Source organism: Taudactylus pleione, unplaced genomic scaffold (assembly GCF_031769625.1).
Source record: "Taudactylus pleione unplaced genomic scaffold, aTauple2 ptg000906l, whole genome shotgun sequence".
Classification (NCBI taxonomy): domain Eukaryota; kingdom Metazoa; phylum Chordata; class Amphibia; order Anura; family Myobatrachidae; genus Taudactylus; species Taudactylus pleione.
The window spans coordinates 953,198-978,863 of record NW_028285307.1 but is presented as its reverse complement, the minus strand read 5'-3'; the positions used below and the strand labels follow the sequence as shown (position 1 = coordinate 978,863).

At 37.2% G+C, this 25,666-nt stretch overlaps 1 protein-coding gene across 1 annotated transcript; it reads right to left on the bottom strand.

Moving 5' to 3' along the window:
• Positions 1-580: 580 nt before the first annotated feature.
• Positions 581-23,913, bottom strand: LOC148473848 (uncharacterized). Its single transcript, XM_088459341.1, has 4 exons — positions 23,655-23,913; positions 1,889-2,002; positions 1,260-1,771; positions 581-1,228 (listed from the first exon to the last, which is right to left on the bottom strand). The coding sequence occupies exons 1-4, from the start codon at positions 23,911-23,913 to the stop codon at positions 581-583; spliced, it is 1,533 nt and encodes a 510-aa protein (XP_088315467.1).
• Between the last annotated feature and the right edge of the window lie 1,753 nt (positions 23,914-25,666).

The following is a 25,666-nucleotide window of genomic DNA, read 5'->3' as shown; positions in this document are numbered from 1 at the left end:
TGTGAATATATTGCATTGTGTAAACTACTGCCCTCTAACCTTAACTGCACATGATCATTAGGGTCGACATTAACCATGTAGCTGTCGAGCAAAGTCTGTATTGCGTTGTTTATTGCCCTCATAGCATCTACAAACGATGTAACCCTATCCAAATTGACAAACCGGAAATGGTGGTGGATTTCAGACGCCCTGAAATTGGGGTGGTTTTGCTCGTATCTGTCGATGGATTCTAAAAACACAGGGTATGTCTCCTGATTATTACCGGGAGATTCCAGACCGACAGGTACGGGTGATGCTACGGCATGGTCCATCTGTGATGATCGTCTATCTACGCGGTGCGATGCTGCGTTGTCACTCTGGTCACTAAATCTAGACATGCCATGCCGTCCTAGTCTAAGCTGTTTCTGTCTTGCATTTATTAAAGTCTGAATAGCGCCCTTTACTTTTAAACGTCTGTATGTATTTTTACAGCACTGCACTCTACGCGCTGCATGGCGGTTCAATCCACGACCCGTCATAATTAGTCATTTCTTTTTTTTACCGAATGCAAGGGCCTGTATGAATGCATTAGTTTCACTACCTAATCTATCCTGCTCTGTTGCACCATCCATATAATGGTTAATAAATTAAAAAGCCTGCGCTGGTCATGTTGTCTGCTGCGCATTATTTCAGCGTGTCGCGTTAACAACCCCTCCGCTATGTGTTTCACGCATATGAGCTCTCTAAAAATCATGCCTAACATAGCGTGATATTTTAATTTTGATAGCTTACTCACGCCTTCTGTCCTCGCTGCTGTACCTGTAGTGGGTTGTCGACCAACACCCGCACCTGTCGATCCTACGCCCGATGGACCTGTGACAGCATCGTCCAGCGTGTTCAGCGATGCTGGATGATGTCTACCACTGTTGCCTGATGCCCCTGCGACAGCATCATCCAGCGCAGCAGAAGGCGGCTCATTCACAGACACACTGACTCCGATGCTCCGGGCGCCTGAAACACCACCTCCCTCATGCGATTCTACATCTGATGCCCAGAACACCTGGGCATTTTGAAGCAGATCATCATCATCCCTTATCAAAATGGACTCTACCTGCGTGTCTGGGATGATAATTGTATCAGATTGGGTTTCTGATATTGTAATAGGACTGACCCGTACAGATGGTAATATTATAACATTATGTTCTTTTGTATGCCTGCTCTTTCTTTTTTGAGGTGATATTGCTGACCTCTGCGGTAGTGTTAACGCTGGCACAGGGCACTTGTTCATCACGCCTGTTGGTCCTCTTAACCTTTGCGCAACCTGTGCCAGTGCTTACACTAAGGCATGGTGATTGATTATTATCATCATCATCATCCTGACCTGTGAGTCTGTATGTCTTACCACCGTTACAACTTTCGTGTACACTTTGCAACGGCATCTGCCTTCTTTTTGGTGCTGATTCGTCAGTATAACTCAGTCTCCTATTTAATTGCTTTTGATTTAATGGTTCATGCACCCAATGCGTTGTGTGTGGCAAAGCTCTCACCCGTCTATGTGGCTTGATTTTATTGTACAATTGGTTCATTATCAACGGTGTAGAACTGGCAAGACGATAATGGCTGTTCAGAGGCGCCGGTGTGCATTGGTTCTCTTTGTCAGCATCGGACAATTGCGGCGTTGTTATCCAGTCCGCCGTTGTATGGGCCTGTGGTTCTCCGGGCAATTCATCAACCGTTATTGCGCTGCAATAATCCACCAGATCCGTATTATATAGCGCATCTACATCGAACGCTAAAATAAAAAATAAAAAGCATTTAGATGTGCAGCAGTGATATACATTTTGCTCTGTGGAAAAATCATAATTTTAGATGCGTGTAATGAACGTATAGCGTTGATTAATTAACTTACCCTCGATAGAATGCTCTCGGGACAATTCTGTCGCCCGCACCAGTGGTGAACATGCTGTTGCATCGCGTAGAAGATTTTCAATGGCTGATTGCCTACATGGTATGGTAGGACTGTCTGTGGAATACAGATGCATAATTTAAAAACATATTGCATGATCTACTTACAGGCATTTTGTATTGTCGTTAAAATACCCATGGATACCTACAGCTATTTTCAGACTGCGGTGACAATGCATACCCCATGTAAGGATTCTGGAACGTTCCGATCTCAGCCCCAAATGCGCATTCTGCGCCGTATGGGTCGGCATTTCACAGGTCTTGACCAGCTGTTCCTGCATAGGATTAATTCTGATTAATTATGCACGAATAAACATTTGCAAAATAAATTACAAAAAATAAATAAATAAATAAATAAATAAAAAATACATAAATAACTTTATGTAAACGTCGTTAAACAATATATGACCACTTATGGGTTAGAGGCCGATATACATGATCTTCCTCATCTTGCGAAAGTCACGTGATCATATCATCATCAGAAATCTCAAAGATGTTCTGGCTTGTTGACTGTTAAAACAAAATATTATATTAATATGCAAATCGTTTATATTTTTTACCGTTAACGCATATTTTTACATGATAAAACTGTGTTGTACATACCTCCATTATTATTTTTTCTAAGGGTGTGCCTTGTAATAAAAGTTATGCTGAAAGACAAATTAAAAATATATATTTTAATTACACATGGTCAACACCCGCTAATCATAATTACACAACATAATTTAAAATGAACCACATGCATATTAACATGCATCAATCTGCAATGCCCAAACTCGCCACTAGATGCATCTCAAATCATACGTAATACACCGCCTATCTTTGAAAATTTCAAATTCCATCCCACTGTTAACTGTATAGTATGAGTGGACCATTTGATTCATGAAAGAAATTTCAACGTATAATTCACGCAATATAAGTATCACTAACATATCCATATATAAATATATATATATATATATATATATATATATATAAAATCATATATATATATATATATATATATATATAAAACTTTATTTATGTAATAAAAACACGATTAAAAGAAGGTAATGTTTGTATAAACAAAATATAAATCATATGCATATTAAAATTTGCTCACACATGCATTACCAAGAGATGCTGTTAGATTAGGAATTACCACCATATATTTATAACCCGCTTGTTATGAAACAAACCGTTATAACCACAACTATGACTTTTTAAAAAAGAAAAAAAAATGAAAATGTATCACAACCGTAATAATCGAATCAATGTATTTACCCGCATATATTACAATTACCGATATATATATATCAACTTTTAAGAACACTTGAAACATTAGGAATTTTCACCATATATTTATAACCCGCTTGTTATGAAACACAAAAAATAGCAATAACCGTTATAACCACAACTATGACTTTTAAAAAAAAAAAAAAAAATGTATCACAACCGTAATAATCTAATCAATGTATTTACCCACATATATTACAATTACCGATATATATAACAACTTTTAAGAACACTTGAAACATTAGAAATTACCACCATATATTTATAACCCGCTTGTTATGAAACACAAAAAATAGCAGTAGCCGTTATAACCACAACTATGACTTTTTAAAAATACTTACATATGCCTGTATAAGCTTGGTCTGTCTCAGTCTTCAAAACAGATGTGAATATCAGCAGACAAACAGCTGCTCTTTTAAAGTTTAAATGTATGAAACGCCTCCTCTGTGGGCATGGTCATAGGGGGGCATTCACTATCTTCTGTTCAGATTTTAACTTATTTATTAATAATCACATAATTTTTCTCTGGAAAATGATATACTAAAAATTTTTAGGTCTTTATATTGTACGGAAAATTAGCTTTAATTTGAGTCTAAATAAACCATGGTTTTACAAGTTTAGCGCAGATTTTGGTTAAATGTTTAATCGTCCGCATGCTATTATAAAAATGTGTGTGTGTGTGTGTGTATATATATATATATTTATATATATACATTTTATATTTTTTTCTCATTTATTTAAATGCACGCTATTAGACATAGAGCGGCCTATAATTTAAATGCAAACACGAGATAATTTAACAAACAGGATACAACAATTATCTGGCTTTAACTTATATAGCACAGTTTATCATTTCAGGTTAAAGACAACCTAATGCTAATATTGCGCCATGTTGCTTATTTGAATTTATATCTTACAATTGAATACATATTTATAGTGATGCTATCGTATGAATCTAAGGGCCGTATTTAACAAAGCCTGATGTTAAATAAAATCAAATCTTGATGTGAGATAAATTGTGATCATGTCTGGGTATGTCTGAGCCCCATCCTCCAGAATTCACTGTTCTAGTTATATCAGCTGTGAAGACAGAACATGTGCTTCACATGTGTCACAATTTCATGCTTCTCCACAGGATATAGGCCTGGACAAACATATTCTCCATCTCAAGCCCTGTATTTTAAATAGGCTGTCTGTATTTTAAATAGGCATACATAAAAACTCATAACCTTCTGACAGAGCTGCACGACCTTTTGACATTGTCGTTTATGTTCTGTAATACATGGCCCTTTAATAAACAATCGTAACAACATCCTGCCTCCTTCAGAATGATGCCATGTGTGTGATAACAGGCTCAGCCGGACACCCTGTTGTTTAAAAAACATTAGCAGTTGTGACACAGATCCCAATCTAGTTTCAACAGTAAAATCTTTTTTTCTGAAGCATTCCCACAATTATAATTATATTTACTCATTCTCTACTGATATGTGTGCGCCTGTGATAGGGGCTTTTAGTTTTCCCACTTTTATAGCTAATCTGTTTGAATCGAATAAACAATATTCACCGCTTGTAAGCCTAATTTATAAATCAGCACGCTATTTTAAGAGATCGCATCATCTTGCTGATGCAACATCTAACATTATACACAGAATGCTTTTTACTCCCCAGCAACAACTTTCGATGAAAGCCCATTTTATATCAAATGAAATAAAACACTATCGCTGTTATATAACCCTATCGCATTTAAATACATTTGACTTCGATTTTTATAACAAAACCCCTATCAAAACTTTTGTATCTTACAATTGAATACATATTTATAGTGATGTTATCGTATGAATCTAAGGACCGTATTTAACAAAGCCTGATGTTAAATACAATCAAACTTGATGTGAGATAAATTGTGATCATGTCTGGGTATGTCTGAGCCCATCCTCCAGACTGCACTGTTCTAGTTACATCAGGTGTGAAGACAGAACATGTGCTTCACATTTGTCACAATTTCATGCTTCTCCACAGGATATAGGCCTGGACAAACATATTCTCCATCTCAAACACAGAATGCTTTTCACTCCCCCAGCAACAACTTTAGATGAAACCCCATTTTATATAAAATGAAATAAAACACTATCGCTGTTATATAATCCTATTGCATTTATATACATTTGATTTATATTTATTTATCAAGCCCTATCAAAAAGATATCAAAAAGATATTGCGCCACATAAAATTTATATTAAGCCATATAAATTTTATATGAAGCGATATCAAAGGGGGCGGAAAAGGGGGAGTGGCAGGGGGTGGAGAAATGGGCGTGGTACCTGTCAAATTAAGTTTGATGGAAAAGTGTTCTCTATCTACTGCTATGCTGTCACAGACATGGCGGGTCTCCAGATAATCAGCGCGGTCTCCTGTTGCAAGCATGAACAAAGTAGCTAACTTATGCACTCACAGAAAATAGAGCTTAAATGGTCTGACACATCTGCTTTTCTCTAACCACCCCTTTAACCAGCTCTAAATGCTGACTACCTGCATGGAACGATTACTTGTTCTTTCCTTCATTAATATGTATGACGCCGCATGCGATATCGTGTGATTGGCTGTGCAGCACAGCCAATCACACAATAATGCATGCAACCAGTGGGACTGCGCAATTGTGCACACACACTATACATTATACATGATTTGTCATACCAATAAGCCAAATCATGCCGATATCATCCTGGTGTGTATGCACCCTAAGGTAGAATATGATTGGTTGCTACAGGCAACATCTTCACTTTAAAAAACTCTCACTTTAGTAAATATACCTCAGGGTCTTGGATTATAAATCAGTGAAGTGTGTGGCTTTGTGTGTTACCAAGTGCTTTGGAAGCCATTTATTGGCTTTTTAGAAAGGACTTACATGAAATATTTAACATTGTTGTTTCCTCTCTGAATTATAAAATCAAGAAAATCACAGACCCTGTTGATGTCACAAATCAGAGAAAGACACTTGTGTGACACCTGCTGGCTGAAGATACTAAGTGCATTTTACACGACACAGGAATGATTAATTATTGTATTAAATAAAAATAAATCAAGAATATATAGTAAATAAATAAGCAAATGTTGGAACTTAAAAGTTATTTAGTTTATCTGTTTAAATTTTTTATTCAATTGTGGCTCATGTGCATTAACCATTTCATATTTACGGATATCTTGATGCAATAATGTGCCCTGACACCCTGGCTTACTGATTACTGATAAACAAAAGTGCACTCACCCTATAGTCATCATGTCACATGGACCATATTACAGATTCTGTGAGTGGAACGTGAATTATTTCCCAGCCAAGTGCAGAATGCAGCGAAAATTTCACAGATACAGTTTTTCAAATGTTGCTCATTGTTACTTCTTTGTACATTTCATCTCATTAACTTGCTAAGTATAATAAAAATAAAGTAAAAGGGGAATATCAATATATTTCATTTCTATAGATAACACCTTGAAGAAGGACTGACTTTGCACCATAGTTTCACTGATATCTTGCTGGGGGTGGGGTCCACAATAAAAATGTGCCACTGCCCCCCTCATTTCTTCACTCTGTAACCCTCTGTTATTAGGGAATGTCATTATTAAGACATTCATCTAAATACATGTATGAATGTGATTGTTATAACACTTTGAACTTGAGGGATTATTTTTAAAATATATTAATTTGTTCAAATGTTTAATAAAAACGGTTTTTGTTTGAACCAGAAATAAAAGTTTTGGGAATATTTTAGGCACATTAGACACTTTTTTTGCCCTATATCACAGATATTTAGGTGATCCAAATAGAGAATTTCTTACTTCAATTCACCGTGACATCACAGCTTTACCAATCACTTATTATGTGGAAGTGAGGTTACTGCATTGTCTTTAGACTCGCTCACATGCTCAGATGGCGCTCACATGGCGCATACCAGTTCATAAACATCACTATATCTCCCAGCTGACGCCTACTGTGTTCTGACTTTCTCACCTTTCCTCAGCAGCTTCCTCCTTGTGACATTTTCTTTATGTTATGAAACTGGAACTGGCATAAAAGCCTCCACTATCCGGTGGTTTTCTCTTGAGCTGCATCTCTGTGTTTTCCTACTGTGGGTGTTTATGTTGTAAGCGTGAGACATAATCAGTTTATTCCCTTAAACAGTTTGGTGTGCTGTAATGTGACTCTGTTTCTATATAGACAATATAAAGGGTTTGCTGGTGATGTCTTTTGTGCACATAAGAGTAGGCAGTCAAATCAAAAGGTAATATTAGGTGCTTCTCACCAAGGTGTCTACTCATTGGGGGCTGTATGGGATACTTATCACCAGAGCAATTTATCATTGCTTCGGTGCATGGACAGCTCCTCTGAAAAGCAGCTGTCCCTGCTATTAGTAGCACTGCTACAGAAGTGTAAGCATTACTTACAGTACCTCTTCCCATCATGAGCTTCTTTGTATGTGTGGTCAAGCATGGGCAAAGCTGCTTAGGAGGCAGTGTGGAGACAGTGGAGGGACCTGCTTGGATCCCTTTATGCATCCCCAGAATTCCTTCCCATATGAAGGAGCAGGGCTCCGAGAACAAGCACCATCTGAAAATGGCATTTGTTCTTGTAGGCAAACTCCAAAAGGTTTTTGGAGTATTCTGAATATCAGGTGGTCCATTCGGACCTCTGAAGATGAAAGGGCCAATACTTTAAGTATGTAGAAACTAGCCTTTTGCGAATGGTTAATGGGCCATATTAGTTATGATGAATTGCCTTCCTGGTTTCATAAGAAAGTGGTGGGAGATGATAAAAGAAAGTAGGTGGTGACTCCTATGGCAGCCACATGGAAGGTGTCTCAAGGGGGCTTGCATGGATTGTGACCTGAGTTGACAAATGTGAAATATACTGTATATATATTATCTTTGTTTCAATGATCTAGGTAATGAGCAGCCTTGAATGCCAGACCACCTGTGAGAGGCTGATAAAATGGGTGTTTGTTTCTCTGGGCAGCCTCTCACTACCTTGGGAGCAGGCTGACAAACTTGTTGAGAGACACTGCTATGTTTTTATGTAAGTGCTGTATTTAAATACTGTTTCGTGTGAGTTTAACACTAGGTAATCCTGCCTTATAGAAGTAGACTTCTGTATAGTTAGAGCTGGACAGGCCCAGATTTATTTTTATATTTTCTTTTTTGTGCTGTGAAATAAAACTAGCTGTGGTTACTTGTGCCAAGGCACTGGACTGGTGTGCTAATATTCATCTGCTGCAAGAGAAGTGCTACTGTTTACCCCAAGAGACCACACCTCTTGACCTGATCTTGTGGCACAAGGTTGAGGATGCGAGCAAGGCACTTAAATTGCATCCATAAAAATGAATGTGAATAATTTACAGTGACAGACACCCATTTTTTTGGGTGGGGGTGGGGGAGACTGTAATATTGTAAACTACATGGTGTCATCATCAGATGGTTAGAGAAGCCAGATTCTGCTTTTTCCCTACACCAAAAGATAACATGGAAGATGTAGTTAAGACCTTGCTTTTGGTTACATCAACTTAGCAGGAAGCCACCAAGGTGCAGAAAATAGCCATTGAGAAGTCTCAGAGGATTGGATGTTGAGGAGATCTGGAGGCAGCAGCAATTGGCCATTAAGGAAAACCAGAGGCAACAGCAATTAGTTATCAATGAACTCTGCAGGCAACTGCACCACAATTACAAAGCTTTTAAAGAGGTGGCATAGCGCCTAGTGGCACCATCCAGAAATACTTCTCTGGACATCACAACTAGCCCCATCTCCATATGGGCTGGTCATTTTCTGAAAAAGATGAAAAAAACAGTGATGATTTTTAAGCCTATTTAATATTTGAAAGAACAGCTGAGAGAGAAAGTTGGCCTAAAGATCAGTGGGCAGGTTTTTTTGGTACGGTTCTTGTCAGGAGAATCACAAAAGATGTATTTTGATTTAAGTCTTGCTGATTTCCTTTACTACGACAAACTGAAAACTGGAATTTTCACTTGTTTAGGTGCCACAGTGTTTGTTCAAACACAATGTGCCAAATGTAATAGGGTGAGAGTTTAGAAAATGTGAGAGGAAACTCAGCCAATGTAATAAATTCACAGAATATGTTGTATGTTTTTCAGATTAAAAAATATCTCAAGTTTTAAACTCTCATCCAGGTGTTTCCTGTTTTGAAAATACAACTCGATCAATGTAATAGTGTGAGAGGTTACTGCTAAGCTTCCACATTTTCTAAAATCTCACCCTATTACATTTGGCCCAACGAGTTTGTCTCTGGGAAAACTACATGGATAAACCTCCTTGCTCTCAAAATGCATGACCTAAACTGTATTACCAAGAAGTGGCTTCAACCAGAGACTGTGACAGTTGGGTAATTATGAGCACTTAATTGGGTGGAAAAATAACACAAACAAAAAACAAATAAACCAGTGTCTAAAACAGAATAAAATGAATAAAATAACCAAAAAAGAATAAATAAAACAATTAGAATAAAAGATGTGAGTGACACCTGAAAAAATATATAATTGGTTATTAATAATGCTTAATTGCAAATGTTAATGGGGTTCTGATAATGTACACAGTCCTGGAGCTATGCTGACCCTGGCTTACCCTGAATCTATCCTCCTAGTAGCTGTGTTGGTGGTTAGGGAAGGTGCAGCTAAGTTCCTGCTGTCTGTTCTTCTGGTGCGCCTGGGCCTCAGTGGGCCATGATCGATGACTTCACTCTGGTGGGAATGTGGGTAAAGGATGGAAAGTAGTGCCTGTGTGCTGGGTTCCCCCAAAAGTTCTCCAACACATATCATGTGCTCCTGTCACTTTTTCAAGGACAGGACCACAGATCATGGAAGTGTTCATTATGACCGATATCTATTGTCCTTCTGCAGTTCTGCACAAGTGGGTGAGCCATGAGCAGCAGATCATCTTGTAGAGATGGTGGCTGAGGAACTATTGAGTGTACCTATCCGGGCCCTTAGTCCCACAACGGAAAACTCCAGAAATTTCCGATAAGACTGTGAAGGGAAAAGGTGCTGGGCGGTGGAATGAACTTAAACGTTCAGAGACTGTAGGCTTAGAACTTGGAGATTTGCCCATCTCATATAAGATTTGATAAAAATAGGATCAGATGTAGGGACTGACTTGTCCACAGGGGTACAGGAGAAATCCCCAGTGTGCTCCACTGGCTAAAGGCCCCCTCCCCTCCACTTGGGGTCAGGTTCTAGTTTGTGCACTTATATTATATAAACCAAAAAAATATGTACCAAAAGTCAGAAGCTCTCTATATACCACAATAAGAGATATGTAAAATGTCACAACATATACAAAATAAAAATGATCACCCTTTGAGATGAACTGAAATATGAGGTGGTAATCTTTAACACCGATTTTTATTTAATCTGTACAGCCAATCTGAATATAGGATTACTTATCTTCTTTTTTCTAAAATCTGTAAGAAATATCTTCCATTCTGCTATGCAGGCTCAGTTTCACAGTTTCAGGAAGACATGGAACACAAAACATAGTGCAATAAACCTTTAGGAAACACAGGTTTCAATTTATAAGTTGCACTTACAAGGATGAATGAAATACAGGCATATCAAAATGGAATCCAATAGTGACACACAGCAGCAGTCTGGATGGGAGTCCCACAGTCCAAATGTTGTCAAACAGGACGCAACCTGATTGGAGCTCCAGATACTCCAGCCGGCCCAGATGGACACATGAGTTGAGATGAAATTGATTAATCATTTGGGAACCCTTGTTCCGAGGGGATTAAATGGGAACTTTGAATTAAAATGTTTCCTCACTTGATACTATCCCTCCTTGTAGTTCTCCATATGCACATTCTTGCTGCATCTGTTATGCATTTTTTCGGCACCATTGTACTTTATGCTTTCTTTGCACATTTTCTGCTTTTCAATGTTTTTTAATGTTTTATATGATAAAAAAGTTTTAATTTACTTATGTATGTTTCAATTTTATATTGGTAATGATCTGGATACTATAGAGGACTTTATATATAATGGACATAGTTGTATGATCCCTCCCACCCTTGTGGTCACCTGCCATGATCATTAATTGGTGAAAATGTAAAAGATACACCATTGGAATGAGACTACAAATGACTTCCTGGTTTCTGGAATTCACAACACAGAGCCAGAAGGTAAGTAATCAGTAGGGGTATGGATAGGCTTCATGGGGAGGGGGAGTAAGTTCCACGTGGCTTGGTGTGGGCCCCCACAACTAAGTTGCCTCAGGGCCCCCACAAGCCTTAATCTGGCCCTGCATTTTGATATGTGTGTATTTCATTCATCCTTGTAAGTGCAACTTGTAAATTAAAACCTGTGTTTCCTAAAGGTTTATTGTACTTGTGTTCTTTGTCTTCCTGAAACTGTGTAACTGAGCCTGCACAGCAGAAGATATTTTTTCCAGATTTTAGAAAAAGAAGAGAAGTAATCCTGTATGCTATTTAGATGAATAAAAATCAGTGTTAAAGATTACCACATCATATTTCAGATCATTGCAAACGGTGATTTTTTTTATTTTGTATATGTGGTGAAATTATAAACATCTCTTATTGTGGTATATAGAGAGCGCATGACTTTTGGTACATATTTTGGGATTTATTTGTGTCACGTTTAGATATTTCTGTGGATTCTATCTTTCTGCACTAATTGTAGCTGCACTCTATATTTTATTGCACAAATTTGCCTATATTATTTCTTTAATTCTTAAATTATGTAAGTCAGAAACTGCGTGCAGGGTTTATTTCCATTGAAACTACATACAATTAGTCCTCCTGTCAATCTAAGTGGGCATTACTGAAACACCCTGGTCCCATTCTTTATAAAGGGGCCCTGTGTTTTCCAGGCTGACTATATCCTTTCTAATGACTCGCCAAGTCCATCTGTGGTGGCTGGCCATACCCCTCTGGAGACACCTCTTAAGCATGGGCCCCAATCACTACATTCTCTGGTGGGCCCTCCATGATCTAGTCTGACACTGATCAGAAGTTTTAGATGCTAATTGTGCACTTACCTATGCATTGTTATACTGCTTATGTAAATCTCAGAGTGTCTTTCTTTGCTCGGCATGCCTGTTCTACAGACCCACAGGTCAGATAAAAAAATGTGTATAATAACTGTAGAAGACAAAAGGGTTGAGGCCCTGTTGGATTCTGGTAACCAGGGTACTCTTGTAAAAGCTGAGTTGGTGAACCCCTCAAAATGTTAGGATAGAACTGTTGGTATAACCTGTATATGTATACTCAGCATAATGATGCTGCTGAAGTGAAAATAGATCCCAAGTAGTCACTCTTGGATTAGTTCCTTATTTGATGCTATATTGGGGAGAGATTTCTCCCACTTCTGGAAGTGTTACAGAGGTAAACCTGACCCATGTGATAATGTTACTGATACAGTGACAGTGGAAGTTCTCCCTGAGTCTGAAGTGTTCCCTTTAGCATGTTTGAGGAGTCAGAGAGTGATGAGAGCAGCAGTGGGGCACATAATAATGTATATCCTCCTATTGAAGTAGGAAATGTTGTTGAACCAGTTGACTGTATGCCGAATGTTGAAGTGAGAAAATATATCTTTGCCTCAGAACAGTTAAAAGACCCTACTTTGGTAAAGCATAGAGAGAATGTAAAAGCAGTTGATGGAAAACCAGTAGAGCCTGATAGTGGGCTGTCATACCCTCACATGGCAGTACATCAGGATTTGTTGGGACAAGTGTCCAAGAAAGGAGAAGATATTGTGGAACAATTGATAGCTCCTGAGGCATATAGATGAATGGTTTTTATATCTGGCTCATGGTCACATAACTGCAGGACATCTAGGGGTAAAGCAAACCTCTTTGAGAATTTTACAACTGCTTTTCTAGCCAGGGTTTCATAAAGATGTATATGAATACTGTGCATACTGCCCTAAATGTCAGTACTATGCTTCCAGGCTCCATTATAGAAGTCTGCTTGTCCCATTATCCTTTATTGAGGTCCCATTTGAGAGAAAACAGTAACAATAGATTTGGTTGAACCTCTAATAAAGTCTGCCAACAAAGAGAATTGGTTAGGAACTAGTACATGTCTTTAGCAGAGTGGGAATACCTAGGAAATCCTACTTGAACAGTGTACCCCATTTATGTCTAGAATCAAGTGTTGTGGCACCTGTTTAAGGTTACTCATCTAAGGACATCCATGTATCATCCACAGACTGATGGTTTAGTTGAGATGTTTAACAAAACTCTACAGAGTATGCTAAGGAAATTGGTGGATAGAGATGAGAAATATTGGGATTATTATATACTCCATCTATTACTGGTCATTAGAGTGATCCCACAATCTTCCACAGAGTTTTTATCTTTTAATTTGCTGTATGGGAGACAACCAAGGGAATTGCTGGATATTGTAAAACAGACATGGGATGGGGCAACTCAGCCTGTATTAAATTATTATTGAACATGTTTCTCAGATGTAGGAAAGAATAGCTGCAATGGTGCTGATAGTGAGAGAGCACAAGTAACACAACAAATGGTGTACAATTGTGATGTCCAATTATGAACCTTTGCTCCTAGGGACAGAGTGCTTGTTTCGGTTCCCACTGTAGAAAGTTAGTTTTTGGCCAGGTGGCAAGGACCATTTGAAATCATAGAAAAAGTGGGTGAGGTTAATTATAAATCATATCAGCCTGGGAAAAGAAACCATGTAGTAGCTCTTTCAGCCTCCCTGATCCCTCCGGCAGCTGCAATATATATGGCACCTGAAGTAACAATAACCAAAACCCTTTCAACTATTCAACAGCTAGAGGATAAATCATTTCTAGTAAGAAATAAAGATTTGTTTTCTGACCTGGTAAAACAACAGTAATTAATCATGACATAATCACTGAACCAGGGGTAAAGGTTAACCTAAAGCCCTATAGAATACCAAAAGCCCAAATGGAATCGGTGTCTAAAGAAATTAATTTTTTTTAAAATTAGATGGAATTAGATGGAATTGTAGAGTCACATAGTGTAGATAGTCAGGGTCGGCAAGGACCCAGCGTGCACGCATATTGCTGGTCCTTGCCGGGTATCCATTACTCGACTTTGTGAACAATGTGACCAACACTGCTTGGTTTTGGTCGGATTGTTCACAAAGTTGTGTAATGGATAGGCTCCTTTACTTACCCAGGTTACAAGCAGTGTTGGACTCCATCCATGAGGCAGGATTAACAACCAAACCAAAAATATGTTGCTTAGGGATAGAAGAGCTTAAGTATATTGGATACACTATAGGCAGTTGTTTAATAAAGCCCCAATTTAATAAACTTGAGGCAATACCAAATGGGCCACAGCCTAAATAAGAAGGGTTTAAGGGCTTTCTTTGGAATCACAGGGTATTATACAAGATTTATTCCCAATTTGCCACCGTTGCTTACCAAGGGCAAACAGTCATTAATGGTTAAGTGGAATCCTGAGAATTAAAAGGCTTTTCAATAGTTGAAGGTAGCCTTGTGCACTCAACCAGTTTTGATGACACTTGACTTTAAAAATTAATTTACTGTACAGGTAGATGCATCAGATGTAAGTATTGGTGCTGTGTTGTCTCAAAAACAAAGATGGTGAACAACATCCTCTTATGTATTTAAGTAGGAAAGATACATGAGATAATGATGTCACTGTGGAGGGTTATAGAATGTCAACAGTGTCTAAATAGACATACAATAGATTGACGCAAGATGGTCGACAAGCAATAGGTGACAGGGTTAAAAGGTACAAAATGATGACTGACAAATTGTGGACAAAAGGTCAACAGGGACAGATGGTCAACACATTTTTTTCACAAATTTTAAGATTAGTGTTAGTGGTTAGGGTTAGTGTTAGGCATTTGGCAGAGGGATAGGGTTAGGCTGCTAGGGGAGAGTTTGTCACCAGTGGTAGATTTAGGCAATGGGGGGAGTTAGGGTAAGGATTAGGCTTACATTTTTTTTAAAAACATTTTGGTGTCAACCATTTGTGTGCCTACCATTTGTCCCTATCAACATTTTATACTGTTTGTCATTTATCAATCAAATTTTTTTGTACCTGTCAGTCCTGTCAAACTATTGCATGTCTATCTATACACTGTTGATCTTCTATACCACATCTGCAGTGAGGAGTGCATTGGATCAATTTACGAGTATATATATATATATATATATATATATATATACACAGTATATATATATATATATATAAATATATATATAAAAATATATATCAGGAACATTTTAAAAGATGAGGGAGCCTACTATGCCGCAGCCATTTATAAGAACCCCCCGTAAATGATCCCGGTGCCATCATATTTCTATCGATAAAGAATCAGCAAATGCAGTATGGAGCAAAGACTCTTGCACAATGTACATTTTTCTAAGTACATTATGGAAAGATGGCGCCACTATGAGCATTTACAGGAGGTTCAGCTGCATACATTATCTCATGGGTCAAGGTGTACCTTGCACACTGATTTTGTAAATATATATATATATATATATATATATGTACTTGATCGGCAGCACTCAAGGTAAATAATCACATAGTAGGCAGGGGTTCAATCATGACTGAACCCCTGCCTACTTTGTGATTATTTACCTTGAGTGCAGACGATCAAGTACATATGTTTGTTGCCGTTTTTTGCTATCTTCGGAGGGCACCATGTTACTGTGAGTGGGAGTGCCATCCTCAACATGGTTGCAGTATATATATATATATATATATATATATATATATAGATAGGCTGGCTCTGCAGTAAATTACTTGCCTTGGTGCAACCATAAATGTAGCACAGAAAAAGAGGGGCACCACTCTCAAATCTTGTAGAAGAAAGAATCAGTCTGACAACTTTTTCTGCCTTGTTCAATGTTTCAGTCAGAAATTACTTTTATCAAGAGCATAACAAGAAATGCAATTGTACATACCTATATACCAGCATGTCTAATGTGATAGCTTCTAGGAATACAAAAAGAGCTCAAACACATGTAAGAGACATGTTATATGGGCACAAGAAAGTTTAGTTGAATCATGAACTGAAAAGTTAGATGTAGGGCTGAAACCTCATTGGCCATGACAAATCATGTCTAAGGTAATAACATATTTAAATATGACCACCATACAGGAAAAAAGGAGATGCCTGTTGGCAAAAAGAGGGCGATCATGTGCAAAATATCCTCCCACTCACTATCTGTGCTTTTGAGTATATATCTTTTTTTTTTTTTAAAGCACACAATCTTCCTAGTTGGTCTCCCATCCTAGTAGTAATCAGGCCCAGCACTGCTTGGCTTCCAAAATCATCCGAGATTGGGCAGAGCCAGTATGGTATGGCTGTAACTAATTCAGACATCCATAGGAAATACATTGGTGCGGATAAGAGAGGTAAATATGTCACATGCTTGTCCCCTCAAATATCTGAGAATATTGTAATTACCAACGAAAAATCACAAGATGTAAGAAATGTGAGGAGGCTGTCAGAACTGACAAAAACTAAATGAAGAAAAAAAATATGGAAAAAAAATAAAAATTTTTTTTAAAAAAGAAAGAAAAAAAAGAATAAAAAAAAAGAAAGAAAATTAAAAAAAGATGAGGGATGTGTATCCATAAAAAAGTCACAAGAAGGCCAGTACATGTACAAACCCATCTCAAGGTTCTTCAACCTGATCACAAAAAAGCAAGAAAAAGATAGTTTCATTCATTCCAAAAGGAGTAACAGTGTTCAGTTTATGAATCAGTAGATAGAGAACATTTTTTCATCAAACTTAATTTGACAGTTACCACGCCCACAGTCCCTCCCATATTCCCTCCCCCTGGCACTCCCACTTTTCCTCCCCTTTTGATATAGTTTTATATGAATTCTATATGGCTCAATTTTAAATCCATATAAAAGTTTATTTTTTTGATAGGGCTTTGATATAAAAATTGATATCATGTGTATATAAATGCGATAGGCCTTAATTTAAAATGGGTTCAATGTTTAATCAGACAGTATTGCTGTTCACCCTTAGATGGTGCAGAAGCAACACCTCTAAATGATTAATAACACACCATGTAAAGCTATATTTTATGAAACCAGATTGTGTAAATTAGAAAGAAAATTAGAAATGCATTGTGCGTATATTCGTGATTAGATTCAAAATGATAAGTAATTCTCTGAACACTATTAAAACATATAATTTATGTGTTTATTGAAATAAAGTTAAAATGCTTTTTCTATTTTGCCTGTGCTTGGGGGTTGTAAACTCTCACAGATGGCATTGCATTGTGAGAAATGGGTATCTGGTTTTCTCATTTAAATTCTCACACATAGCATGGTATCGATTAGGAGGAGCATCTGCCTAAGGTCAGATGGGTTATTGTCAAAAAGGTCATGGGAATGTCTATAGAAGGGAAGCTTTCCCAAAAATGTTATTGCATTGTGAGAAATGGGTATCTGGTTTGGAGTATACATTTAAAGATGAAAAACATGTATGCATCTCCAAATATAAGGCTATATTTCAGAAAGACTATGAACAGAATTATTCTGAGGAAATATTCATAATACATGCTGTGAACACTAAATCAGACATGCCCAGACATGATAAATATACGTTTAAATCAGACCGCTGTTAAATGCAGGAATCATGCATCAGGTATGATAAAATTGAAATAGTGCATTGTTAGGCTGCCATTAATCTCAATTGCATCATCCAAATATATATATAAAATAACATAATACAGATTGGTAAAATATTGCACGAGTGTTTTTAAACTGTAGACATGGCTATGTCTAATATAGCACATTTAAATCAATTAATATATCAGCAAGCGGGTGATTAAACATTTAACCATAATTTGCACCAAACTTGTAAAACTATGAGTTGTTCAGTCTTGAATGGTAGGAAATTCTCCCTGCATTGTAAAGACCTAACATTTTTTTGTATATCGTTACCCGTGAAAAATTATGTGACATTAATATTTCAGTTAAAATTTGAACTGTCATTAGGAAACGCCCCCCTTTGACCAAGAAGACCATGCCCATAGAGGAGGCGCTTCATACATTCTGCCTTTAAAAGTGTGGCTGTATGACTGCTGATATTCACAACTGTTTTGAAGACTGAGACAGAGCAAGCTAATACAGGCATATGTAAGTATATATATTTTTAAATGTTATTTTTATATTTTGTGTAGAAAATTAGCATAATTTTGTGTTTCATAAAATGTTTAGATTGTTCTTAAAAGTTGATATATATATATATATATATATATATATATAAATCGGCAATTGTAATATATGCAGGTATATACTTTTATTAGATTATTAGGGCTGTGATACATTTAAAAAAAAAAGTCATAGTTATGATTATAATGGTTACTGCTATTTTTGTGTTTCATAACAAGCGGCTTATAATTATATGCATGGTAATTCCTATTCTAACAGTATCTCTAGGTAATGCATGTATTAGCAAACGTTAATATGCATGTGATTCATTTTAAAGTATGTTGTGTAAATATGATGGTTAGCGGGTGTTGACCATGTGTAATTAAAATAATTGTGGAGCATTGCAGATGTGCTGTTTATAGAAGTTAAAGCGCAAATCCGTTTTTGTTTATTTTTGTTGTTTTGCTGTTTTTTATTTAAACAAATATTACCTTCTTTTTAATTGTGTTTTTTTATTACATATATAACTATATATATATATATATATATATATATATATAAATATATATATGTTAATATATATGGATATGTTGGTGATACTTATAATGCGTGAATTATACATTGGAGTATCATTCGTGAATCAAATGCACCACATAGGTTATACAGTCAACATTTGGGATACCATTTGAAATTTTCAGATAGACAATGTATTACACATTGCATGAGCGGTATATAGTGGCTGGTTTTGGCATTGCATGGTTTGAATGCATTACACATGACTTGAGCTGCATCTGATGGCCTTTTTTGGTATACTGTATTAGATATGACTTGAGTGGTATACTGTTGAAGATGCACTGTATCACGTATGACTTGAGCGGCATCCAGTGGCCTTTTTTTGGTATTGCAGTCATTAGCATGTGTGTTAGCTGTCTCTAATTAAATAATATATATAATGGCATTTTTATAATTATACAGTACACTTAATTAGCTAACGATTTATTTTGCTAATTGCGACGCTAGCAAATTAACGTTTATGGAATTATTTAAAACAGGTTATCACAATTAAAGGTTGGTGTGATTTAACGTAATTAAAATAAAATTTACAATAAGTTTTGTGATTCATAAGCATTGTGTAAATATTATGATTAGCACCTGTGGATTAACCATATGTAATAAAATACATATTTTTAATATGTCTTTCAGCATTACATTTATTCCAACGCCAAACCTTAGAAAAAATAATGGAGGTATGTACAACATAGTGCACAGTTTTATCATGTAAAAATATGCATTAATGGTAAAAAATATAAACGATATGCATATTAATATAATATATTCTTTTAACAGTCAACAAACCAGAACATCTTTGAGAATTCTGACGACGATATGATCACATGCCTTTCGCAAGATGAAGAAGATCATGTATATCGGCCTCTAACCCGTAAGTGGTCATATATTGTTTAACGATGCCTACATAAAGTTATTTATTTACATAAAAAGTTAAAGCTTATGAATATGCCTTCAACTGCTGCCGCATGATTTAGATTTATTTACAAATGTTTATTCATGCATAATTAATCAGAATTAATCTTATGCAGGTCCGGCCAGTCAGGACCTGAGATGTGCCGACCCATGCGGCGCAGAATGCGCCTTTGTGGATGATATCGGAACATTCCAGAATCCTTACATGGGGTATGCTTCATTGCCGAGGTAACAAATCAGTTGTAAGTACTCATGAACCAGTTTACCAAGCACACAAATAGCCTGTAAGTAAATTGTGCGAATTTTTTTTAAATTATGCATCTGTATTCCACAGACAGTCCTACCATACCGTGTTGCCAATCAGCTGTTGAAAATCTTATACACGGCATGCCCGCGTGTCCACAGCCATCGCCGGAATCAGAACTGCCCTAAGAGTATTCTATGGAAAGTCAGTTAATTAAATGTCAATATACACTCATTACATGCATCTAAAATGATCATTTTTCTACAGAGCAAAGTTTATAACACTACTGCACATATTACTGTTTTTTTTAGCTTACAATGTAGATGCACTGTTGGAAGAGTTGATCCAGGCACAGGTTTTTTGTGTGTTTTTATCTAGATTCGCTCACCATAATAAATATGACCGGTAATAATTTGTCTATTTTGTAAAAATACATCAGAAGACTATGAACAGATATATCTTCTGTTCCCGGCGGTGCTCCCCAAGAGTTAAATATTGAATACAAACAAAGAAGAAAAAGATAACTCCTTTTGTGGGGGCACTCTATATGTAATTAAAAAATTATAAATATTTTAATTGGATCTCTTAAGATCAAACAGACTTACAGGACATACAATGTGGTGCTGTGTGGGGACAAGTAAAAGTCCTCCTCTTAACACTAGCACCAGACAACACATATATTTATATACAATAGTAGATAAATTGAAATTTAAATTCAAATAAAATAGATCAATTGACTTCTAATTGCTTGTTATCACATAGTTAGACATAAGATCTACCACCGTACACAAGAATCTGCATGCTCTATTCTATGATTGTGGTCATTTATAGTTCATCTCATATGTTCCAATATCCATATGCCCATGAATGGTGATGGTGCTTGAACATAAATACTACCACACAATACATACTATTATTTCATAGACCCGCTCTATTGTTGTCGGTTTAAATGCAACATGACGCGGGTGTCCCCGACATACAATATATATAAGAAGATATAATTATCAATGATCATAAATGACATTCACCAACAAATTCTGTGAGAAATTTCTCATCATGAGATGGAATCACTATCTTCTTTGATACAAGGTTAGTTTGTGAAAAGCGCCAGTATTTCTCAGAAGTGGTGATCTGCTTTTGATCATATGCCCGTCAGCAGTGATGAACAATGAGAGTCACCCACTCCAATACGTGCGTTTGCAAAGTTCCCCTGCATCTGCTGTCAGCTCCCAGAGATGGAGCTGATGAGAGTACAGAAAGTAATGATATGAAATAATAGCTGAGATCATAACAGTGATAACGATGGTATGTATAACTCCATTCAGTCAATAATAAGATTGATTTTATGAAGAAGAAAAATATATAACTAAAATCAATTCTTCAGATGTACGTATGGGTGATATATTCTTTTTGAAGAACACTGATTGATTATTCTGCTCATATAGGCGGTTTCTGTGCTAAGGTAATTAGCAACCATCAATTATTCTGCTGATGTATAGGTAGTCTCAATCAATTATTCTACCAGTATGCAGTTTGTGTACTTAGATAGATAACAACAGTCAATTATTCTGCCACTATATAAACAGTTTATTTACTTAAATAAGTAAAATGCAGTTTATCCCTCATTCTAGTTATACTGGTAAGTGTGAGCAAAAATAAAATTAAACATATAGATAAGGTATCAAAATTAGAGATGCAAAGGAAAAGCCTCTGTTCCAAACAAATCCAGCTCAGCTGCACAGGTATGTGCTTAGGGGGTCATTCAGACCCGCTCAGGAGCTCCGTCATGCGAATGCACAAGACCCGAGGAGCGACGGGCTCTCCATCGCTCCGGGTCTCGCACCAAAGGTGGCGTGCTGTCAATGTTGATTGACAGCACGCCCACTTTGGTGGGCGTGCCTGCCAGATGGAGGCGTTCCCATGGGAATGCCTACCAACTGAAGCCGGCCCCACTGACATCACTAGTGATGTCAGTGGGAATGATTTTGGCTCTGATAGAGCCAAAATCATTCCAGGGCTTGTGGCAGGGAGAGCCTACTGCAGGGTCTCTGTCGCAAGTCCGATGGTCACGATGGTCAAGACCATCGCGAACATCTTTTTGGCCGCTCGCATATGCTGTGGGTGGTCACCCACAGCTATATGAGCGGCCAGGAGGCCGCTCCATTTTCATGGAGGAGGGCCCTGATTCAGAGTGAGCACTCTGGTCAGAGCATTCAGCTCTGAATCAGGCCCTTAGAGCAGTGAATACCCTGCAAGCAGAGCCAGACGCCCTACTAGGAGGCAAGAAAGGTTCAAACCTTTTTGTCAGATATGGGGGAATGATTCCCCTGGTAAAGGTTAACCCTTACTATCTGAAAAGCTAAGACCTGAGAAGGAAGATTTAGTGTATCAAACCTTACTGCATCACGATTCCAGAAGGAGGGATAGCTGCTAGCATATATGTGGATCTGGTTTGCATGCTCCCAGGTATCCCCTGCATGACCGATGCGCCTTTCACCCAGCAGGTTTTGTCACAGGTCCATATGCGTGCATGTTCCTGCTGCTCATTATAAACAGAAGTAAGTACCATTCGTGTGATCGACGGACTTCTCCAATAGCGTCCTACTGGGGGAGTGCTTGGGGCTAGTCACGTGACGCTAATGATATCACAGAGATAGAATGATTCCCCAAATCAGCTGTGAGTGGGCAGGGCCAAATTGCGCTCTCGTTCAGAGAGCATACAGGCAATCATTCTCTCCATACATTCAATCATAGGAAAAAACAACATGTTTAAGATGTCCATCCTTTGGCCACACTCATAGGCTAAACTATAATACTTGCGTATTACATACAATGTATGTTAAATATCTATTAGTGGTACTACCACTTCATACACCTTAAACACAATGAGTAGTAACGGATCACACACTCCACAGTGAATAGGGAGACAGACAGTCTCTCATTCTGTTGATCTTAACACAGAAGAGAGATCCCTATATAGAGTCACTTACTTACATTTGTTATTAAACTACATATTTGTACATAGACAAGCAATATGCAGTCTATTGAGAAGGAGAATTACCATATGTGACTCACATATAGTCTATATAGGTATTTTCACAATTGATAATATAAAAAATATAAAGATAATTATACAGATGGTTTATAAATATTTGTACGTGTGTACAAGGTGTGTGAAGATATAGAGTCGTATATAACAGGATACTAAGGTTCAAGAGAACTATTAGAGTCACTTTGTCAAGGAGGAGAAGGGACATATTGGGACTCTAATACCATTGAATAGACCAGTAATATTAATTGAGTCAAACATGCAAAAAAAGAGACTTTATAGAAATCAAAAATTGCTTTGTCAAAAAGCGGAAAGTGTACATTATTATCCATGATATAAAGGGATAAAGTGATCTTCATCATCTCACTTTATAATAAATTATCTATAAATGGGAAATGATAGGATATTTTAAAGGTTATCTGATTCATGTGCGGGATGTTCTCATGATATTAATTAGATAATTACAGGAATGCACTGTAATTAATATTCTCATTCAAACCGTGTGGTGCAAGTGTCCTAAGTAGAAAGATCCACTCATTTTCCTTGCGTAATAATGTCTTGGTCATATCACCACCACGGATGCCTAAGCTGATTTTCTCCAAGCCGTATACGCTAATAGCCTTTGCTTGTCCTAAATGTTTCAGGGAGATATGTCTGGCTAATGTGGTAATCTGTTTCATTTTGGCTTTGCCAGTTTCCACATTTCTTATGTTGCCAGCATGTTCCAATATTCGAGATTTCAGTTTTCTCGATGTCATTCCCACGTATCTCTGTCCACAGACACATTCTATGCAATATATGACTCCAGTTGTATTACAATTGCTAAATGTTTTGATCTCTCTGGCAATTCCAAGTCTATCTTCAATCTCTTCCTTCTTATCATATATGTACAGGCCTTGCAATTCCCACAGGCATGAGATCCTTTGATTTTTTGAGGTTTTTTAGTCACTCTTTCGAAGTGGCTATGGACTATAGAGTCTCTAATGTTTCTTGACCTTCTCCAACTCATCAAGGGTTGGTTTGATAGTTCCAGACTAAGATCTCGATCCATTAAAAGGATCGGCCAGTTTTTAGTGGCTATGTTTTTTATTTCTCGCCACTCTTGACTAAAGTTGCCATTGAACCACATTTTTTCTTTGCTGTTTTCCTTCCCTTTATTGGGGGGAAAAATCTAATTTTCTCTCTTCACATCAGATGTATATTGAATAGCCTTTTTGATGGAACGATGGCTATATCCTCTATCTCTCAATCTCTTAGTCAATTCAATACTCCTTTCTTTGAAGATTCTATTGTCAGAGCAGTTCCTTCTCAAACAAAGGAACTCTCCCTTTGGAATATTTAGTAATGTAGGAGGAAAGTGTGAGCTTGTGTTATGTAGCAGGCTATTTGTGGCTGTGCTCTTGCGGTACATGTCTGTGATGATATATCCATCATCACCCTTAGTCAATTTAAGATCCAAAAATGTCACACATGTCTGACTTACCTCAAATGTCAGATTTAAATTAAGAAGATTGGTGTTTAATATTGAGATAAATTGTGTGAGTGTTTCTTCCGAGCCTTTCCAAATAAGCAAAATATCATGTATGTACCGGATCCATAATATGACATTCTCCATAAATTCGTCATTCACCTCACAGAAGACAAGCTCTTGCTCCCACCACCCTAAGTATAAATTATCATACGTGGGTGCACAGGCTGTGCCCATTGCTGTGCCCCGTACTTGTAGATAGTATTTATCATTAAACCTGAAATAGTTTTTATTCAAAACAAATTCCAGTAATTCCATCAGGAATTGGTTAAAACTGCTATCATCTCTCATACTTAGGAAATGGCTAACTGCTTTTAGCCCATTACAATGATTAATGCTTGTGTATAGAGACTCGACGTCCAAAGATACTAGGAGCCAATCGTCTTCTAGTTTAATGCCTGTTAATTTCCGTAACACATCCAAGGTATCCTGTACATATGAAGGAAGACTGAGCTCAAAATCTCTCAGGTGTAAGTCTATTAAGGTACTAGCCTGTTCATTTAATCCCCCTATGCCTAACACAATGGGCCTTCCCGGTGATTCATCCTTCCTCTTGTGCACCTTCAGCAACATGTAGAATGTTGGTACTTTGGGATTTTTAACTATTAGATATTCAGCTTCCTGTTTATTAATGACTCCTTTTTTATACGAGTCATTAACCAGCCTATTATAGATTGTCTGGAAATTCTCAGTGGGGTTCATAAGAAGCTGTTTATAACAACTCACATCTAGTAGTTTTCTCTGTGCTTCTTCGATGTAAAGTTGTACAGGCCATATAACCACATTACCACCCTTATCTGAGGGCTTTATGATGACATCATCCCATTTGCTGATTTCAATTATGGCTTGTCTCTCTGGCCTACTTAGATTGTTATTGAGCGGTGGTTTATGTCTTACACGCTGATGTAGTATGTCCAGATCTTTAGACATCATTTCTCTGAATACTTTAATCTCAGGACATATGGTTTCCAGTGGGAAAAATG

Bases quoted from the DNA above. Each gene is read 5' to 3' on its own strand.
- LOC148473848 (XM_088459341.1), bottom strand. From the start codon at position 23,913: ATGACATCGAGAAAACTGAAATCTCGAATATTGGAACATGCTGGCAAC. The intron at 2,003-23,654 runs GTTTGAATGAGA...TGTATTCCACAG, and splicing joins TAGGACACTTGCACCACACG to ACAGTCCTACCATACCATGT. The intron at 1,229-1,259 runs GTGCCCTGTGCC...ACACTACCGCAG, and splicing joins CCAACAGGCGTGATGAACAA to AGGTCAGCAATATCACCTCA.